Genomic DNA, 19,001 nt, shown 5'->3' on the forward strand with positions numbered 1-19,001 from the left:
TTCAAAATTTCATTCATACTTATGGAATTAGAAAATCAAGGATAATCATGGACTTTGTAGTGTTAACTATACACACTACACCAATTTTTCAATCAGACGACAATTTTTCACTGTCGTCTGAGTATAGAGTCTGCTGTTATCTATCTCAATGTCGTCTGATACATGAATCAGACAATACCAGAAAACTGTCGTCTGATAAAGTTTACTACAACAGTGACTACTAGATTGTCTGTTGTCTGAATACCACGAAGAACAACAGCATTTGGTACCTTAACTCTTGTGCAAAGTAATTTCAGTTGACAGACCCTGGAAGAATGTTGACGTGTAACTAACATTTAGAGAACATTGTTTGGTAAAAAAACTGTTGTCTGAAGGAAGCTTGTAGATCAGCAAAGTAATTGAATACTCTTGACTGCCTTCGAACAAGACAACAGGAAAACTATTAAAGCCATTGTGTGTCATTGCTTCAGACAACAGTTTTTTCTTTCTTTTTTTCTTTATGTTCATTTGTTAGACAATGGTTTGCAATTGGTATTGAATTGTCTGAAAGACGTACATTCTGTACAATTGAACAACACATCCTTTATTCCAAAAACCATTTCATTCCATCAACAATATTCATCCCAACATTTACACAGGAATTAACCTTGCCCAAATGCCTATATCTATTTCATTTGCTTAACAAGCTTTCAAGTTTCATGAGCTTTACATGATAATAAAAAAGAATACAATTTGCTCGATCTCCCAAGATAGTTGTAAGCAAAATCACTGCAAGCTTGAAGCTCATTCCTTTGGTATTGTACCACTAAGATAGTTTGTAAGCAAAATCACTGCAAAGAAAGAAAGTGTAGATGCAATTAATAAACTATCAAGGTATTGAGAGCATCATGATCAAATATTAAAGCTCTTATAAAATGTAGATTGACACAAGTCAATCAAATAGTTTACATACACTCGGGACTGATAAACTGGGGAAATCATATAAAAAAATAACGCAAAAGTTATGAAATCTATGGCATACCTAACTTAAGATTCAAAAACTTCAAGTTATGATACATATGTATGCAGGCTTACCAAATTAATATCTCATAAGCTTGACAATTCCGATGCCATTCTAATTTCAAGCTTCGATGCTTTAGAACCGTTGGCCTAAAGTAGTGATGCTTTATAAATGATATGCTACGTACATGGAGCCACTGTGGCACATTTACCTTAAAAATCAAAAGAGACCCATCACTATATATTTTGATATGAGATCTGCAGCAAGAAAATAAATAACAATAAGAACTATAGAGTATAGACATCACCAATTACCTTACTTCTTTTCCATTCTAAGAGTCAAATCATCGTAGCTGCATTCTACCACCATCAAAAAATCAAGAATCAAGCACAATTATACTCTTATTTCATAACATATTATCTTGAAGAAAAAAAAAAGAGAGAGGCACAATTGAGAATTCATCCGTACTATCCTTTCCAAGCAATGATAGGTCCAAAGTAAGCACCAAGAAAAACATGCAGATTTGAAAAATGACTATATCCAACCCATATACATTGACTGTAGTACTAAAGCAAGGTCAGTCGCCTTTCCCCACATCAATATAAAGGATTTTGAACAAAGCCCTTCAATTAAATTAAAACCAACAATCAGCAGCATGAGCAAGCAAATTCAACTCTCATGACAACAGCGTTCCGGGGAAATCATCAAATACGTTAAAGCAAACAGAACTAAATGCACTAAGAAAATTGCTCCTCATGATATAGTATAAGATAAGGTCTACTGTTCCAGCTTTCAAGCATCTCAAAATAGCAATTGTAAAACATGGGACAAACCTTCTTCAGCATCAAAGCTGTCATGTTTAGTTGACAAGATAAAGTATCCCCCGGGCCTTAAAATCCTATTCATCTCTAGAAGATGCTTACTCCCTGCAAATGAAAGAATATCATGAAAATGTTACTTAAAGTAGGATTTGAAAATTCAATAAAGAAAAAAAAAAGAATTAAAGGCATGAAGGCATAAAGGTAATCAAACCATCTGAATGCCAAAAGAAATCCCAAGAAACAGAAACTCAAACAGCAAACCAGATATTCAACTCACAATCACAGAATTCAAAACAAAAACTTAAACTTTCATCCATCAAAACCCAATTCCTGCAACTCCAAAAACCACAAATTGCATTCACTTCAGCAACAGAGTCAAAATTTACAAACCTTACAAAACAAAATAGGAGACAGACTTCTTTCCACAGTTCTTACAAACTTCAAGGTATTTATAGTATACAAAATAAGAAAGGATATAATTAGAATTCACAATATATTAAATCATATTTGACAAGCTATCATAATCGACTCAAATGTTAAATCATCAAGCAGTAAAAGTCCCTAGTTTTGATTATCTTGCAAGAGATTTACCTTGCAAGATAACCACTTATCCACCAGTTGTTGAATTCAACCATAAGCCAAACCAAGGATGGTCAAAACAGTTTTACTTACCAAGTTGATGGTAAGCATTAATGTTGACAAGCGAGGCGTAAATTCCAACCGCTTTCTCATAAAGAGCTATAAGAGCACCTACAGATCTAGGTGTCACTTCTTCCACAGAAACCGTAAGCGACTCTCGGTCATTAGAATAAAGAGCCGATCGTGTTCCCTACAAGAAGTCAATTTAGATAGGTAGGAATTTTAAAATAGCAAAGTACGACTGAAAATCACTTTTCCAGATAACATTAACTGGCTAATGTGATGAATCTAACCTGTAGCATTCCAAATAGGTAGTCACCACATGTGACACCTGGTTCAAGCTCCCAATCATGACCAGGAGGCCTATCTTGTAGTTCTTCAATGAATGTCACAAAGAAATTGTGTACGCCATGCATCTCTCAGTTGTTGGATGTATCTGCACAAGATACATTAAGATATAGATAAACTTAATAAAGTAAATTGGAAACTCACGCATGCTGATCCGTGCTCCCTTTATTTCTAGAGCAAACAAGTTGAACAAAGTGAAGGCTGAGAAGATCAAAATGCAAGTCTTTGTTTTTCTCCAGTAAGTCATTCGCCAGCTGTTCTGTCAGTTCAATTGCCTTAAGAGCATTCCCCTCCACTGCACAATGATAAATCCCTGAGAAAACAAAAAAAATATATATATGCTTATCAATCAAGCACTACAACATTATCTCCAAGTCAAAATCAAATGCTAGGACATTCAATAAAAGATCACCTACGTTTCATTTTCTCCATATCATCAATACAATGGCAGGCAGCTTCATCCTCGTAGGAGCAACAATCAATGCCCCAGCTGGCCCTCCAGTAAGAAACAAGATTATAAATCCTATTACTAATCAAACCCAGAAACACACGTTAATCAGCAAAAGAAATGCTGCATTCTTTTTCTCAAAAAGAATGAAATCCAGAATTGGGGCAAATCCCTAACAAAGAAAAACCCTAAATTTGAAATAAAATCGAATCAAATTAAAGACCCATAGGTTTCCTTACATTTTCTCGACTATGCTGTCTTGGAAAGAGCGGATCTTGAATTGTGTACCGGGACTTGACTTTTCTTGATGAATCCATAGTACCTGAACCCACAAATTCGCACAGTAATAAGAAAAGGAGGCACAGAGAAAACAAAAATAGATGATGCAAAATCTGCCATTAATCCAAAATGAAAGAAATATGCAATCAAAAATTGCAAAATTCAAAGAGAAGAGAGAGGAATTTAATCTTTTATGTTCCGAGGCGGAGGAGGAAGAGAATCGAACTGAGGCGGTCACTGGGTGAGAGAGAGAGAGAGAGAGAGAGAGATAGAGATGGCTGAGAGTACTGAGGACCGAGGGTTGGTGAGATCGAAAGTGATTTTGAGAGAGATCGAGAAGCGGGAGCTCGAGTGTTTTGGTCGAATGGAGAGGGAAAAAAGTTTAATTTTTTATTTTTGTCCAAGTGTGAAAGCAATATATCAACCCCAGCTAAAAGTTAGCTATTGTATCGGAAAAAAAATAATTTAAAACTCAGACGACATCAAATATAAGGTGTATTGTCTGAACCACTCAAATCAGACAACATCTTTCAGCAGGCATTGACTTAAAAGTTATCATACAACAGACACCTAATAACAGTTGTGTGACTGAAAATAATCAGACGACAGCAAAAATCAACCATTGTATAAATAAACCTTGGACAACATCACATAATAACTGTTGTCTGAATTAATTCATTCAGACAACATCAAAAAAATCAACCATTGTCTGAAATGCTATTGCACAAGAGCCAAGAAAAAACTGTTGTCTCATTCAAAAATTCAGACGACATAATATTTCTTGTTGTCGTCTGATTTAATCAGACGACAGTTAAAATGTTTGCTGTCGTCTGATATGTGTTGTTTGATTCTGAAATTGGTGTAGTGACATACCAAATTCCAATAATTTTCTAGCCACCAGACAAAAGATTTGAAAAGGTCTATCAAAGAATTTTTTTTTTTTTTAAATCTATCAAATATTTCTCTCTACGCGTAAAGAGGTTGGTTATCTATCATCTCTCTTTCTTGTTTCTTCTTATCTTTTCTCTAATATTTCATGATATCAATATTTTTTTATACCCAACATGTTCATTGTAGTTGTTGAATGTGATTTTTTTTTTTTGTTCAATTGTGATACTTGGAACCCTAATAGCAATAAAAAATAATTTATGAAACCCTAAGACCCAAATATTGTGGTCTACCCCTAAAACCTTGAATAGTGTTGCTATGAAATACTGGATTTTGTGTTATTAATTATTCTCATCGATTTGAATTTATATCATGGTTCAAGGAAACCTTGAGCAAATGAATTTTGATTGATTGATTATAGATCAAGACATTGATCAATATTTTTATGATGTATGTTAATAGGTGAAAACAAAATTGATGAGAATAATTAACCATAAACATCAAGTGATCTATATTGTATCTTTAAGTTGATTGGGAGATTAAAAATGAGAACAAACTAGCTAGACAGAGTAATAATTATTAATTTGAGTCAAGTTCTATTAGAAGATACTTGACCATTGAAGAGGCAACGAGTTATTATCTTGCTTTGCATTTGGACTGCATTGGTTGTGTTTTTCAGACAAAAAAAAAAAAAGCATTGGTTGTGTTTTTTCTTTTTATTTACTAGAAAATCTATAGACGTCATTCATAATAAAGAATATAGATTTTCAAGAATCAATAAAAAGTCTGTTGCTAAAATCAATGGTTTTAAAAAATCCATAGCAGTCTATCAACTTTTTAAAGAGTTTGTGGACTTTTCAAAAAGTCTATCATTTAAAAAAAGTCTGCACAAATCCAAATACAATACACCCCCTAGTCTTGAAGCTACCCCATCCTTCAGCCTACTTGAATGAGATAATGTAAAAACATTTAGATTGTGAATTCAAATTGAAAAAAAAAACGTTAACATAATTTTAGCCATTTAAGGCCCACAACATCTTTACGAGAAATGAACAAGTTCTACAAGATTCATCTTTATGAGCTTTTGTTAGATTTAGTCAAATAAGCTCATTTACATTATTAGATTTAGGATTTAAAATTTTAAAAAATTTAAGATATTTTTTTTTTTTTGAAAGATAGTTTTCTTGCTTCACAAGACAGTGAGCTCTTGTTAGATTTAGTCAAATAAGCTCGTTTACATTATTCGATTTAGGATTTAAAATTTTAAGAAATTTAAGATTCTTTTTTTTTGTTTTTAAAGATAGTTTTCTTGCTTCACAAGACAGTAGTGTGGCAACGAATGAAGCATATGTTCTAGTTGGTCTTATCACTTGGCTGGTGTGAGAAAATATGATCTATGACATATACAACTCGTGATATGCATGGTTTCTCTATACATGCATTACATTAATGCCAATTCCCGCGTATCTCATTTTCATAGAAGTAATGGCATCAGTGTCATAACATTCATTAATATAATTAATTACAGAGAAACACAGAGTTTGGATTTATAAAATTCAACAAGAAATAAACTGAAATACACTAATTTTGAGGGGAATAGAAGATTGATCCATTAATATAAAATCATACGACCACATTCCGGTCAAGCTTGAGAGGTCCTGAGACCCCTCATATTACAAATCGATGCTCAGATAAAATGACTACAAACCAAAACGGAAACTTCAAAAAGACTAAAATCCTAAAGGAACTGTTGAACAAGAAAATGCAGAATTTTAAAAAACTCCTTAACCCTACACTGCCCTAAAATGGAACCAAATGTCTGGAACATCTTGACATCTAAGACCCTCTTGGTGTACGTCGCAACATTCAACACACCCACAGCAACAATCTAGGAACAGGTGCAGGATAAAAGCAGGACAGACCACCCCCAAAAAACCTAAACCCAACCCAAGTGTGAGGAAAATAGGAGAATTGGGCTAACCTAGGTCCAATTGTCTAGATTGCATCTCTGCAGCCCAGGAAGGCAGAGGCCCACTGCCCACACCGAATCTGGCCCTTCCGAGAAACCGCTCGCCACCGCCTAATCAATCTGGTGGCCTCCCGAGGCAGGAGACCATGGCAACCATCTCGGCCCCACCAAACCTGTGCTAGCGACTGCACTCACTGCACCAAGCTGATCCACTAATTAATATCAACTGTGACTAGAAAAAGAAGAAGAAGAAGAAAAAAAAAAGCAAGAAATTGGATCATTCTCCCCTATAGACTATTTAGTTAATCTATTCCCCCCTAAACTACAAATTAAGCATATAGACCAAATGACAAGAAACCCAGAACTCCAGAAGAGACCAGGGACACAGTATTTGCCTTTGCAAATGCACCTGTAGACAATCGGGCACAACTCCGAAGAACTGGAGCACTTCCTGAAGCTCACCATCACCCTTTTGCACGGAAAGCACAGATGGCAGGTGATGCGGGAAGCGTGAACACGATAGTAAGAGGCTCCGTCATGCGTCGAAAGCCATATGAAATGAGCTAGAATCCACTAGAATTACGGGCACCGTCATAAGAAACATAGAGAAACTTCTCTAATATTTGGTTTTTTTTTTTTTATTGATAACTTGAATGAAAATTACAATGTAAGAGGTGCCTTATATATAGGGCACATAGCATAAACATAATACAACTAGAAAACAAAAAGAATAATTTAGTATAGACTAAAACTAGAAAACCTAATTAAACCTCATTAAATAAAAATCAGAAATAAAATCCTAGATACTAAAGAATATTACGCAAATATATAATTGGAATCCCAACCAAGATTTTGTTCAAGAATCCCGATATATCCAAAATAGTAATTTATGATTGATTCCATCATTAAGAAGTCTATTTGAATACCAGTTTTCAATATTCAAATTATTCTTCTTGATGTGAAGACGCTTCTTTCTTTTCTAGATTCTTTGATGAAATTGGCTAAAATATAGTCCTACATCAGTCTCCTCCACTTGAAAAGAACTCAACCTCGAGTTCCTCTTGAATGCAGCTCGTTCATTACAAGGAATAAAACATGATAAGCCATCAACTTCAATATTCTCGAAATTAAAAGGTATCATCATGAATCCAATACCATAGACAAGTTTAGAATAAGTATCTTGAAACTTGAACTCCTCCACTTGAAAAGGAATGGGCAATGACTTCTCCTTAGGTTGATCTTGAACACAATTAGGCATACATGACATGGATATCGATGTGATGAATGAATCAGCTTCCTTATCCTTAATGAGTTTCTCTTCAATCTTCAAAGTTTCTTCTTCATGTTCCTTTTCACACACCTCAGGATGGTCATTCTTGACGTTCTTCCTTCTAGGCTTGATTTTAATTTTGTGCGACTCCCACCTAAATAAATATGTGTTGTCTTTGCAATAACCACCTTTGACGCTTTCATGCCATGGTCTTCCAAAAAGCACATTAGTGTCGTCCATGTCAATCACATAACAAGTAATCTCTTCTTTATAAAATTTTCCCATAGAGACATGAACTTTACAAATCTCTGTTACTTGTGCATTTTCATCCTCTCCAAATGGAATCCAGTATGGATCTCTTAGCTTCACTGTCGGTAATTGAAAATAATCCACAACTTTGTTTGCTACAAAGTTCTCTCGTAGACCACTGTCAATTATTATAGAGCATACCTTGTCTTTGATGATACATGTAGTTCGGAAGTCGTCGTAATCCGATGTTGTGAATATCCAACGTTCCATGTTTTTTTTTTTTTTTTGGATTGATGAGGTTGTAAGGAATATCAACCTTGCTCATGAGATCCCCATAATCATGATTAATATCACCTCCATTTATTGGTTTTTCATTCAAGTTATCAATAAATAAAAAAAACCAAATATTAGAGGAGTTTCCCTATGTGACACAGTCGGAAGTTACCTGAGGTTTACAAGCAATAAACCTAAAATAAAGATTCTGGAGTCCACCAGATATAACAGAGAATAATCTCAATTTGATTGATAATATGATAAAAGATAGGTTCTGCAGCCGTATAAGGTTGCTTAAATATGAGAAAAGAAACCCTAGGGTGACTAACAATGAAACCCTAAAGCCCACGGATTAAAACAAAACAAATCCAAAATAAACTAGAAAACCTAAAATAAATAGAATGTAAAACTATCCTAAAAATATTAAATCACGAATCGGATAATTAAGACAATACATTTTGGCCTAAATCTGATAGGGCTCACTAAAGTGAGTCTTGAAGATCTCATCGTTCTCATTCTGGAAATGTATCATGCGTCTCAAACAGACATTCTGGCCAAAAGTTGATCAAATCTGATTGTGAATCAAAACCTGTCTTTTTGTACAAGTAACCCGAAAAGTCCAAAACCAAATCTTCTTGAATATTCCAGCGGCTAGTAATCTCATTACACATGAATTACCTATTTTCCAATCACTCTTCTTGATTCTCCGCCGCTTCTTTACTTTTATGGTTTTTCGGCTAAACTGGGTCCATTCTCGTCCTACATCATTCTCCTCCACTATGAAAGAACTCACCCTCGAGTTCCTCTTGAATAAAGGACAAGAATAGGTAGACAAAAGACCTGAGAAAAAAATAGACAATTGCACTTGTAGATTATTGGCCTGATCCTCTGCAAATTTTGATGGCACAATCATGAAGCCAACACCATAGATGAGTCTGTCATATGAACTTTGGCTATCATAGGCAACCTTAGTAGATTCTTCTCGGATCTTAAAGTTGCATTCTTGAATGACATCTGGTTCTGAATGGTTTATTTCAGGCTGCAAGACTTCTTCATTATTAATAACGATGTCTACATAAGCAATTTCATCTTTAACCTCTTCTTGGTCTTCATCCATGAATTCTTGTGGAGCTTCTTCCATTAGAAATTCTTCTGGCTTTTCTTCAATTAAACTATTAATCTCAATAGGCAAAGAAAACTCTTTGGACTTTAACTTATTCTCAAAAACCTTAGGAGGGTAATTCTTGATTGAAAAATCTCTAGGCAAAATTTTTTCGTTAAGAAGACCTTTCATCTTTCTCCATGTTCAAACACACTCTTTTCCTTGCCTCTGACGAGAACTCTGTAATTGATCCCACCAATAAGCAGCATTTTTTTCAGCTTCCGAGAAATCATCTTAGCTTGCTTGTGTTTTGGAACCTCTATGATCTCAAAGAATCTATCCACTTCAACCTGCCAATCCAGAAAATCTTCCACGCTCATGTGACCAGAAAAGTAAGGAATATCAGCCTTGGTTATGAGATCCTCGGAATCATAATTAATATCACCTCCACCACCACGTGGAGCTCTAGCATGTTGTCCTTCCCTGTTTTTTAGAGCTCCACGTGGTGGTGGAGGTGATATTAATCATGATTCTGAGGATCTCATGACCAAGGCTGATATTCCTTACCTTTATGGTCACATGTGTGATGCCCCGGAAATTCGTATTTATTTTCCGAGGATTTTCCGGAATTTCAATTATGGGTATCGGACGGTTTCGTGGCTCGTGGATGGAGCGGAAGTGTTTCGGGCGAATAATTATTCAGGAAACGTCACTTAGAGGGGGGCGCAAGGGTTGACTTTTTATTCATTGGGATTCTCTGAAAACTTCCTTCACGAAAGTTGTAGAGCGCGTCGATACGAGTTCGTGGACATGCTGAACGAGAGAGTCGGAGTTCGTATGAAGAAGTTATGGGCTTCGGAAAAATTTTCCATTTTGGTATAAAAGGACGGAAATTTCCGAAAATTGCAAAAGAGCCCAGATTTCCCAAAAAGGAAACCCGAGCTTTCCTCTTCTCTCCCGAGCCTGTGAGCAGCCTCCATTTTCGCCGGCTTCGTTCTTCCTCCTCCGGCCACCATCGGACGCGATTCCAAGTGGGCTTTCTTCGTCTCAACCTCCTCTACACGTTTGTGGTAACCATCGAGCGTGGGACGAGCTGTGGTGGGTGCTGCAAGGCCGAGAAGAAGCCACATCAGGGATGAAATCGCCTTCGTCGAAACTGGAGATTCCGGCCACCTTTGCCTGTGATTCTTGAGGGCTTTTGGAGCTCGGAGGATGTAGATGCTTCCCACAAGGTGGCTTGCATCGATTCAACTCATGGAGGTCGAATTTTGGAATTGAAATTCTAGGGTTGCAATCGGTCCGATTTGTTTTAAGGTTAAATTCGATCGATTGGTTTATAATTGGACTTTGGTGTAGTTATGAAAGTTTAAATTGGAGTTGAGATGAAGAATTTTGGTGTTGGGAGTTTTGTCAAATTCTGACTTTGGTCCAGCGGCGGTGCCGCCACTGTGGTGGTGTTTTCCGGTGATTTCCGGCCACCTCAGGGATAGTTTTTGTCCCTGAGTTCGATCTACTCCTCGATACGAGCATTTCAATATAATGTTTGTAATTTTTGGAGATCGTATGAACATGTTAGGGTTTTTACGGTTTCGGACCGTTAAATGTTTCGATCTGTGAGGATCCGACTATCCGATCGACTTGTGGTTTTGGCATATCGATCGTAGAATTATTCAGGAGACTTTGGGTGGTCTCAGATGTGGTTTCGCCTCAATTGGGGTTACTTTGGGGATTTTAGTTCAAAACAGTGGTTTCAGACTTAAATCGTTTGTGGATTGTTGCTAAGTTGAAACCGTATGTGATTAGGTACTTGACGAGGTATCCTTGGAAGGTTGTTTTGTGGTGTGGCTGCCTTGTTCTGTATTGAAGCGCAGCGAGAGTTTCGAGGTGAGTAATCTCACAAGGTTCATTAATGAACGGAATACCTTTATTGTTTTGAGAGTTATTTAGTTAACTGCAAACTATTGTTGGTATTAGTGGTATTTCTGAGTGAATGACCACGTGTGTGTATATATATTTACGTGAAATATGTATATTCTTATGGGTAGAGAGGTGATTTATGCAATAGGGATTGATGGGTTTCATTCTATTACTTGAGGCTTGACTTTTCGGGAGACAATGTATTAGGAATTGGGAATTCCTCTTGTTTGGGAAGTGTCAAGATTTGTTATTGGTACATCATGGGGGGTGGCGGGGAGCTATCTGATGCTCATGAGTACGTGTTGATGTGTTGTGTGTCTAGGTTGAACTGATTTGTTGTTGGTACAACATGGGAGGTAGCGGAGAGCTATCTGATGCTCATGAGTACGTGTTTTTAAAAGAGAGTTTCAGGGATTCTTTCTTTTAAAATGTCTTGGGAGGACTTGTGAATCATATTCTATTTGTTAGGTTAACGATAGGTATGATTGAGGGTGTGTTGATGTGTTGTGTGTCTAGGTTGGACTGATTTGTTGTTGGTACATCATGGGGGGTAGCGGGGAGCTATCTGATGCTCATGAGTACGTGTTTTTAAAAGGGAGTTTCGGGGATGCTTTCTTTTAAATGTCCGGGGAGGACTTGTGTATCACATGTAAATTGTCAGAGTTTCAATTAGTATGATTCTGTCACGGGGTGATTTGCGTTTGTTTCTTTTGGGAAAAGAATGTGTTGTTTTGGGAAAACAGGGTGTGTATCCCTTTTTATGAGTTGATGGGTTTCCTCGTTGGGTGAGTTGTGCATGTGTGTTTTGAGTTACTCATACGGGCTTGCAACAGCTTACCGGGTTTGTTGTGTGGCAACCCGGTGCACCATTCAAACGGTGTAGGGGTTATTGTTGCAGGTTAGGATAATCGTGGCTGATGCTGAGGTAGCGTGCTTGCAGCTTAACGGTAGGAAGCCATTTATGTGACTTTACCGTTATTAAGACTTCCGCTTGTAGTGAGCTCTGAGGAGCATTTACGTTTATTTTGTTGTTGACAATTCAATTCGTAAGCTTGTGTAATATATAAATCTGTGGAGAGCGAGTGTATATTAACTTTGAGGGTTCAGGGCATCAGTACGTACTTGGTTTAAAAGGAAAAAGTTTTTAGGTATTTTGTATTGATGACTGAACGTTCACGCATGTATAATTATGAGATTATATATAGATTTTTATTTGTGTTTAAAAATCAGGGGCGTGACAACATAAGCGTGGAGAATTTTCGGGATTGGCAGGTTGAAGTGGATAGATTCTTTGAGATTATGGAGGTTCCAAAACACAAGCAGACTAAGATGGTTTCTCATAAGCTAAAAAAAGATGCTGCTTATTGGTGGGATCAATTGCAGAGTTCTCGTCAGAGACAAGGAAAAGAGCGTGTTCGAACATGGAGGAAGATGAAAGGTCTTCTTAATTAACGAAAAATTTTTGCCTAGAGATTTTTCGATCAAGAATTACCCTCCTAAGGTTTTTGAGAAGTAGTTAAAGTCCAAAGAGTTTTCTTTACCCATTGAGATTAATAGTTTATCTGAAGAAAAGTCAAAAGAATTTCTAATGGAAGATTCTCCACAAGAAATCATCCGTCATGACCAAGAAGAGGTTAAAGATGAAATTGTTCATGTAGATATGGTTATTAATAATGAAGAAGTCTTGGAGCTCGAAATAAATCACTCAGAACTAGATATCATTCAAGAATGCAACCTTGAGAGCCAAAATGCATATGACAGACTCATCTTTGGCATTGGGTTCATGATTGTGCCATGGCATTGGGTTCATGATTGTGCCATCAAAATTTGCAGAGGATCAAGCCAATAATCCACAGGTTCAGTTGTCTAATTTTTTCTCAGGTCTTTTATCTACCTATTCTTGTTCTTTATTAAAGAGGAACTCGAGGGTAAGTTCTTTCATAGTGGAGGAGAATGATGTAGGACGAGAATGGGTTTGGTTTAGCCGGAAAACTAGAAAAATAAAGAAGCGGCGTGGAATCAAGAAGAGTGATCAAAAAATAGGTAATTCACGCATAATGAGGTTACTAGCCGCTGCAATATCCAAGAAAATTTGGTTTTGGACTTTTCAGTTTTCTCGTGCGAAAAGTCAGGTTCTGGATTGTGAATCAGATTGGAGTAAAATTTGGTCAGAATGTCCGTTTGAGACGCATAACACCTTTCCAGAATGGGAACGACGAGATCTTCAAGACTCACTTTAGTGAGCCCTAACGGATTTAGGTCAAAATATATCGTTTTAATTATCTAATTCGGGATTTAATATTTTTAGGCTAGTTTTACATTTGTTTTAGAATTCTTTTATTTTAGGTTTTTAGTTTCCTTTTAAATTTGGATTCTTTAGGATTTCTTGTTAGATTATGATTTTAGGTCTTGGATGCATATATAAGCACCATCATGTTTTGTATTAGGATCAGTTTATCATATCAAATTTAATAAAAATTAGAGATTTTTCTCTCTTTCTCTGGTGGATTCCAAAACTATGTCTTTTAGGGTTTATCGCTTGTAAACCCCGGTTACTTCCGACTGCGTCAACAGGTGTGCTAACGGTCCGGCAGGTGAACAAAACTTTGGCTACAAATTTGATGGATATAGTGGCACGGTGTGCACCCTCAAAATTATTGTGAGAAACAAACATGAAGATACGTTCAAACATCATCTCTATTGTATGTGGACGCAAAGCCTTCATTTGAAGATTTTCTGAAATATGAAGCAAGTGCTGTAGGAAAATTGGAATTGTCTGTTTATTATTGATAATAGGAGCCCATATATAGGGAGTTACAAGGTACACAATAGGTAATAGAATCCGAATACAATTGAATACCTAGAACACTTTCCTATTACAACTCTAAACCCTAGTTTGTAGAGGCACACATTATGTCGACATCCTTCAACACTCCCCCTTATGCCGCTCAAACTTGGTGATGACGCTTTGATTGTTGCCTCGTTAAAAACCTTGCCAGGTAACAAAAACCCTGTGGGACAAAAATAACCCTGGTTGAAGGACAAAAAGAGCACAACACGTCCTTCACTCTTCAAGCTCGAACATGTAGACATCAGGGGGAGTCTCCCCCTGATGTCAATATCTCCCCTTGATTGCTACAATCATGGGAGTTCGGATAACTTTCTCAATCCGATGCTCTTTACATGTTTATCGAAGGTGGATTTTGGTAACGACTTAGTAAATAAGTCCGCTACATTATCCTCTGATCGGATTTGGTTCACTTCAATATTTAGAAGTGCTTGTTGTCATTTTGATGGAGAGGAGGAGAAGCACGGAAGGTGGCATTTTGCCTTGTGGGGTATGATCCCACACTTCCATCATTTCTTTTCTCTTTGTAGGGATTGAACAAGCCCATATCAATCATACCTCTCAAATATCAAAAGATTGTTTTTATACCAATCTAATGGCGTTGCGTTAGCGCGGGGCTATATCTAGCCAACAAGTTCATAATAATTGAGGTGTCCAGTCTTGTATTGTGCTAAGTACAATAATGCGCCTATTGTACATAAGTAAGCACTTCTGTTATTAACACGCTTTCGTCATCATCCCTGGGACGAAACGGATCCCTTTTAGGGCCAAGACAATGGACGACCATGGTGCATCTTTGACTTTATCAAAAATGCCTAAGCATCTATTGACATGGTATACAAGTTCTAAATCTAGACAAAACCGTGTTCTCCCAAGGTCCTTCCTCTCAAACTCGGATTTCAAGTGTTCAATGGTTTCCCTTAACTCTCAAGGGTTCCAATTATGTTTATCAACATAAACCGCGAACATTGCAAATCCGGAACTTGTCATGGAAACGCGTGGGCATAGTTCATCATATCCCTTCCCAATCAAGTAGTCATTTTAGTAAGCATTTCAACCTCGTTGCAAATACGCTCCGTGGTCTAGAGCCACTTGACTTGGGTAAATGAAGTCCACAAGAACCTTCATTATATTCCGTATCTAGATCCCCATAGAGATACGTAGTGACCACATTCGTAAGCTGCATGTTCAGTTATTTGGAAACTACCAAACTGACAAGGTAGTGGAGTGCAATGACATCCATTACTAGAGAATATGTCTTCTCGTAGTCGATTCTAGGGCGTTGTGAGAAACCTTGCCCCATAAGGCGAGATTACCATTTCTTTTTCTCATCACGCTATCTAACGAAGACCTATTAATATCAATAGGTTTTATGTTAGGAGGTGTTGGCATCTCAGGCCCGAAATCCTTCCTCTTCGTTAGTGAATCCAATTCAACCTGGATCGCATCTTTCCATTTAGGCCAATTTTCTCTACGTTGGCATTCTTCAACGGAGTAAGGTTCAATGTCATTGGTCTCAACAATTCCACGTCCTCATGTACACTAGCGTAGTTCGTAGAGATCTCTATATTCTCAGGAATTGGTTCTAACATTGAGGTATCCTCCAACGATGTCTCTTGGACATAACCACAATCCAAAACATTCTCATGAGACGGATTTTGAGTATCAATGATCAATGGATCAAGTTGTGTCAAACTCGCTCTCTTCTTAGGGCGAGAATCCATCGAACCTATGGGTCTCCTACTCTCTCTAGTGGAACCCATGGCCTATGATGCCATTTTGCCACCTTTGTGGTGTCACCATACCACCATCCATGGTAGTGGTGCAGTACCCATCTTCTCTAGGTGGAACCATGTCCTCTTGTGGGGACATCAATCCTTGCAGACATGTTTGTAGTAGGTATATGTGATCTCGTCACTTTTAGGGGATCAAGATGAGACATAGTGGGGACAGACCACGACAATTCCTGTCATTCCTGTTGAACATTGACGTTCTAATCTCCCCCTAACGACGGGAAGACTGTCTCATCAAAGTGACAATTTGCAAATCCAGCGAAATAAAGATCGCCTGTCAAGGGTTTTATGTAGCGGACTTATAGTTGGAGGCCTATGTCTAACACAAATATATATATATATATATGCATTCATTGCAATGACTCATGTTGGTGCGCTGTGGCGGCGCAATTGGCACATAAACCGCACACTCAAATATGCATAAGTACGAGATATTTAGACTCGAACTCAGTCACTAGCTGTAACGCAAATAAAAGTTGAGTGGATGCTATGAGTCGTAGACTAATGAGTATAGCTGCATGCGATATTGCATAACCCAAGCGGAAATATTGGTGCGCATTACCAAAGTCCGGGCTACCATCGTAGTCTTTTAATGGTGGCTTTTTCGCCGGACCAATTGGGTGTGTACATGGGAATGTGATACTTGATATCAATACCCAATGATATGCAATAGTCATAGAAAATTTTCGATATAAGCTCTCTAACATTATCAAGCCAAATTGACTGAATGGGATGATCTAGATAGTGAGCCCGTAGCCATATGTTATGTGCTAGGAGTGTAGTATAAGCAGCATTACGAGTGGATAATGGCACAACACGTGACCAACGTGTTTGCGTATCAACCAACACCATAAAACATCTATACGGTCTGCAAGTTGGTTGATCAAATCCACAGAATTCCCTTAGATTCTAGAATGGAATTATTTCCTCAATCTCATTTGCATAGGATGGTCTCAATCCTAAATAACAGGCTTTATAGAACGAAACATGGGCCTTATAATCAACCAATGAAGGTTTTGGTTAAGTCACAATGTCACAATGGACTTGAGAAGTAGGGAGAGGAGTTGAATAAGGGCTTATGGCGTCAATGCCATATATTTGCCGCAGGGGGTAGGCGGTGCCAGCCATGTGTGGCCGGTCTGTGCACAATCACGGCGCCATGAGGCGCATGTGCAGCTCCTCGAACCAATTCTTGGTTCTTACTTTTCTTCGTTCTGAAAATGGGTGTCCGTGTAAAGTCTTTAATACACAGATCATCATGCCAAAGCCTATATGTGTCAGAATCCCATAAGTCGTCTCTCATGACATGGTTGGATTCAATAACTCGATAGTGGTTGCATACAACCCACTAGAATGACACATAAGTTTCTCTAATACTCGTTTATGTTTGTAGTCATTAGAGGTGATGCAAAGGAACTCTGTCCATTCTCATAATGTGTTTCCACATGAAAACCATTGGCTCTTATATAATAAAGTCCAAATTAAGGTATGTCCAAGACATTAAGTAAAAGAATTGACACTTTATTAATAGCCAATGATTACATCAACGTTTCCAAAATCTAATCCAAAATAAAATCAAACTAAGACACATTGTAGTCACTCTATCCGTTTGGTAACTCTAATCAAATATGACCAGGAAAGTAGAGAGAGATGTTGGTGGAGCGAGGCTCTCTTAAGTACCAATAATCTCAATGACTTTCCTAGACATCACATTTTATTGGGTCCGCCACATAAGAAAGAGTTAATACAATTGTCATTTATTGACTAAAGCATATTGCCATTACAAAAGTTCTTGGAAAAATAAAAAGGACTATTCCAATCAAAGTCTGCGGCATCCTTGTGCACTTCATCTTCAGCTTTGAAGTCCTCTATGGTGAGATTGACATCTCCACCATCTTCTTCTTCTTCTTCTTCTGCAAGGTACACTTCTTGCTCCCTCAGGTCCCTATATGCCCTGTATCTTGCAGCTAGTTGCTCGCTTGCCTTGCATTGCTTGAACCAATGCTCAATTGATCCACATCGATGACACACATCATTGTGGTTACCTCCCTTTAATTGAGGTGCACGTTGTGCACGTTGCGGGCGTTCCCTAGGAGGGTTGGTGCCACCACCACGACCCATGGCGCCACCACCACGGCTAGGGATACCACTACCCCCTCTCCCACGTGGTCCACACCAAACTTGCGGTTTCCTTCCTGGTTAGGGTGGTTATATGGGCCCATACGTCCCTTATTCTTAGGGTACCGCTCCTTGCGCCCTCCTTTGGGTGCATTATAATTCGCCTCATGAACGCTCTTAGTTCCAATGGGCCTTGAATTATAATTCCTCACGAGTATATTATCATGTTTCTCAGCTACAGATATAACATTGATAAGCTGATGAAACCTCATGATTCGTCCAGCATTGACTTCCGTACGATATTGCTTTGATACCACAATGGCTGAAATGGGGAAGGTGGAGAGAGTTTTCTCAATTAGCACTTGCTTTGTGACAGGTTGTCCACAAAACCTCAACATGGACTGTATGTGAAGAGCTTCTGAATTATATTCAGCTACAGACTTGAAATCAGCAAAGCGCAGATTGTTCCATTGAACCTTCAAGTCAGGGAGGAGGGAATCTTGGACATTGCCAAAGCGCTCTTCTAGCGCTACCCATAGCTCTCTTGCATTCTTGATCGACATATACTCCAATCTGAGTGCTTTGTCCATATGACGTCACATCAAGATGACTGCTTGAGCATGCTTTGTAGGTGTTCGGACGAACACAAGATCCGGGTTAGGTGCCTGGATTATGGGTAATATTCCCTTTGAAGTGAGATGGTTCTCAACATCGGTTACCCAGCTATGGTAATCCGAGCCTGTTGAATCAAGCATGGGAAAGTCGAGTCTAGGTTCATTCGATATCCTAAAATAAGAAGAGAAGATATATTAGTTTCAGAGCTAAACTTCCACGAAAACTAAAAATAATAAGACTTCCGAGCCAAGCTACCAAGAAATCAATTTCCAAGAATCTCTTTTGGATTAGACCAAATAACAATGTTGTAATATGGTCATATGTGATGCTAACGGACGCTCTTAGTCCAAGCATTGTGAACACTCTTAGTTCACACGAACGCTCTTAGTTCGTTTAATTATGAACACTCTTAGTTCATACGAAC

The 19,001-nt window shown here is 38.0% G+C and overlaps 1 protein-coding gene across 5 annotated transcripts; it reads right to left on the bottom strand.

The window, feature by feature from the left end:
• Positions 1-567: 567 nt before the first annotated feature.
• Positions 568-3,949, bottom strand: LOC112172506 (glucose-6-phosphate isomerase 1, chloroplastic). Of its 5 annotated transcripts, none has more exons than XM_040507736.1 (8): positions 3,496-3,946; positions 3,225-3,298; positions 2,754-3,103; positions 2,494-2,650; positions 1,834-1,926; positions 1,315-1,359; positions 1,075-1,211; positions 568-830 (listed from the first exon to the last, which is right to left on the bottom strand). In XM_040507736.1, exons 3-6 carry the CDS (start codon positions 2,874-2,876, stop codon positions 1,316-1,318), a joined length of 417 nt encoding a protein of 138 aa, XP_040363670.1. In that variant the 5' UTR covers positions 2,877-3,103; positions 3,225-3,298; positions 3,496-3,946; the 3' UTR covers positions 568-830; positions 1,075-1,211; position 1,315. The 5 variants fall into 5 exon arrangements, with proteins under 5 accessions (XP_040363670.1, XP_024165643.1, XP_040363669.1 ...); XM_024309875.2 differs by having other exon boundaries at positions 2,754-3,121; XM_040507735.1 differs by having other exon boundaries at positions 3,225-3,337.
• Between the last annotated feature and the right edge of the window lie 15,052 nt (positions 3,950-19,001).

Source organism: Rosa chinensis, chromosome 6, assembly GCF_002994745.2.
Source record: "Rosa chinensis cultivar Old Blush chromosome 6, RchiOBHm-V2, whole genome shotgun sequence".
In the NCBI taxonomy this organism is placed as follows: domain Eukaryota; kingdom Viridiplantae; phylum Streptophyta; class Magnoliopsida; order Rosales; family Rosaceae; genus Rosa; species Rosa chinensis.

Excerpts from the sequence above, each read along its gene's own strand:
- LOC112172506 (XM_040507736.1), bottom strand. The coding sequence starts at position 2,876 with ATGCATGGCGTACACAATTTCTTTGTGACATTCATTGAAGAACTACAA. Across the intron at positions 1,927-2,493 it reads TAATGCTTACCATCAACTTG|GGAGTAAGCATCTTCTAGAG; the intron begins GTAAGTAAAACT and ends TTTCATTTGCAG. Across the intron at positions 1,360-1,833 it reads CAGCTTTGATGCTGAAGAAG|AATGCAGCTACGATGATTTG; the intron begins GTTTGTCCCATG and ends TGATGGTGGTAG.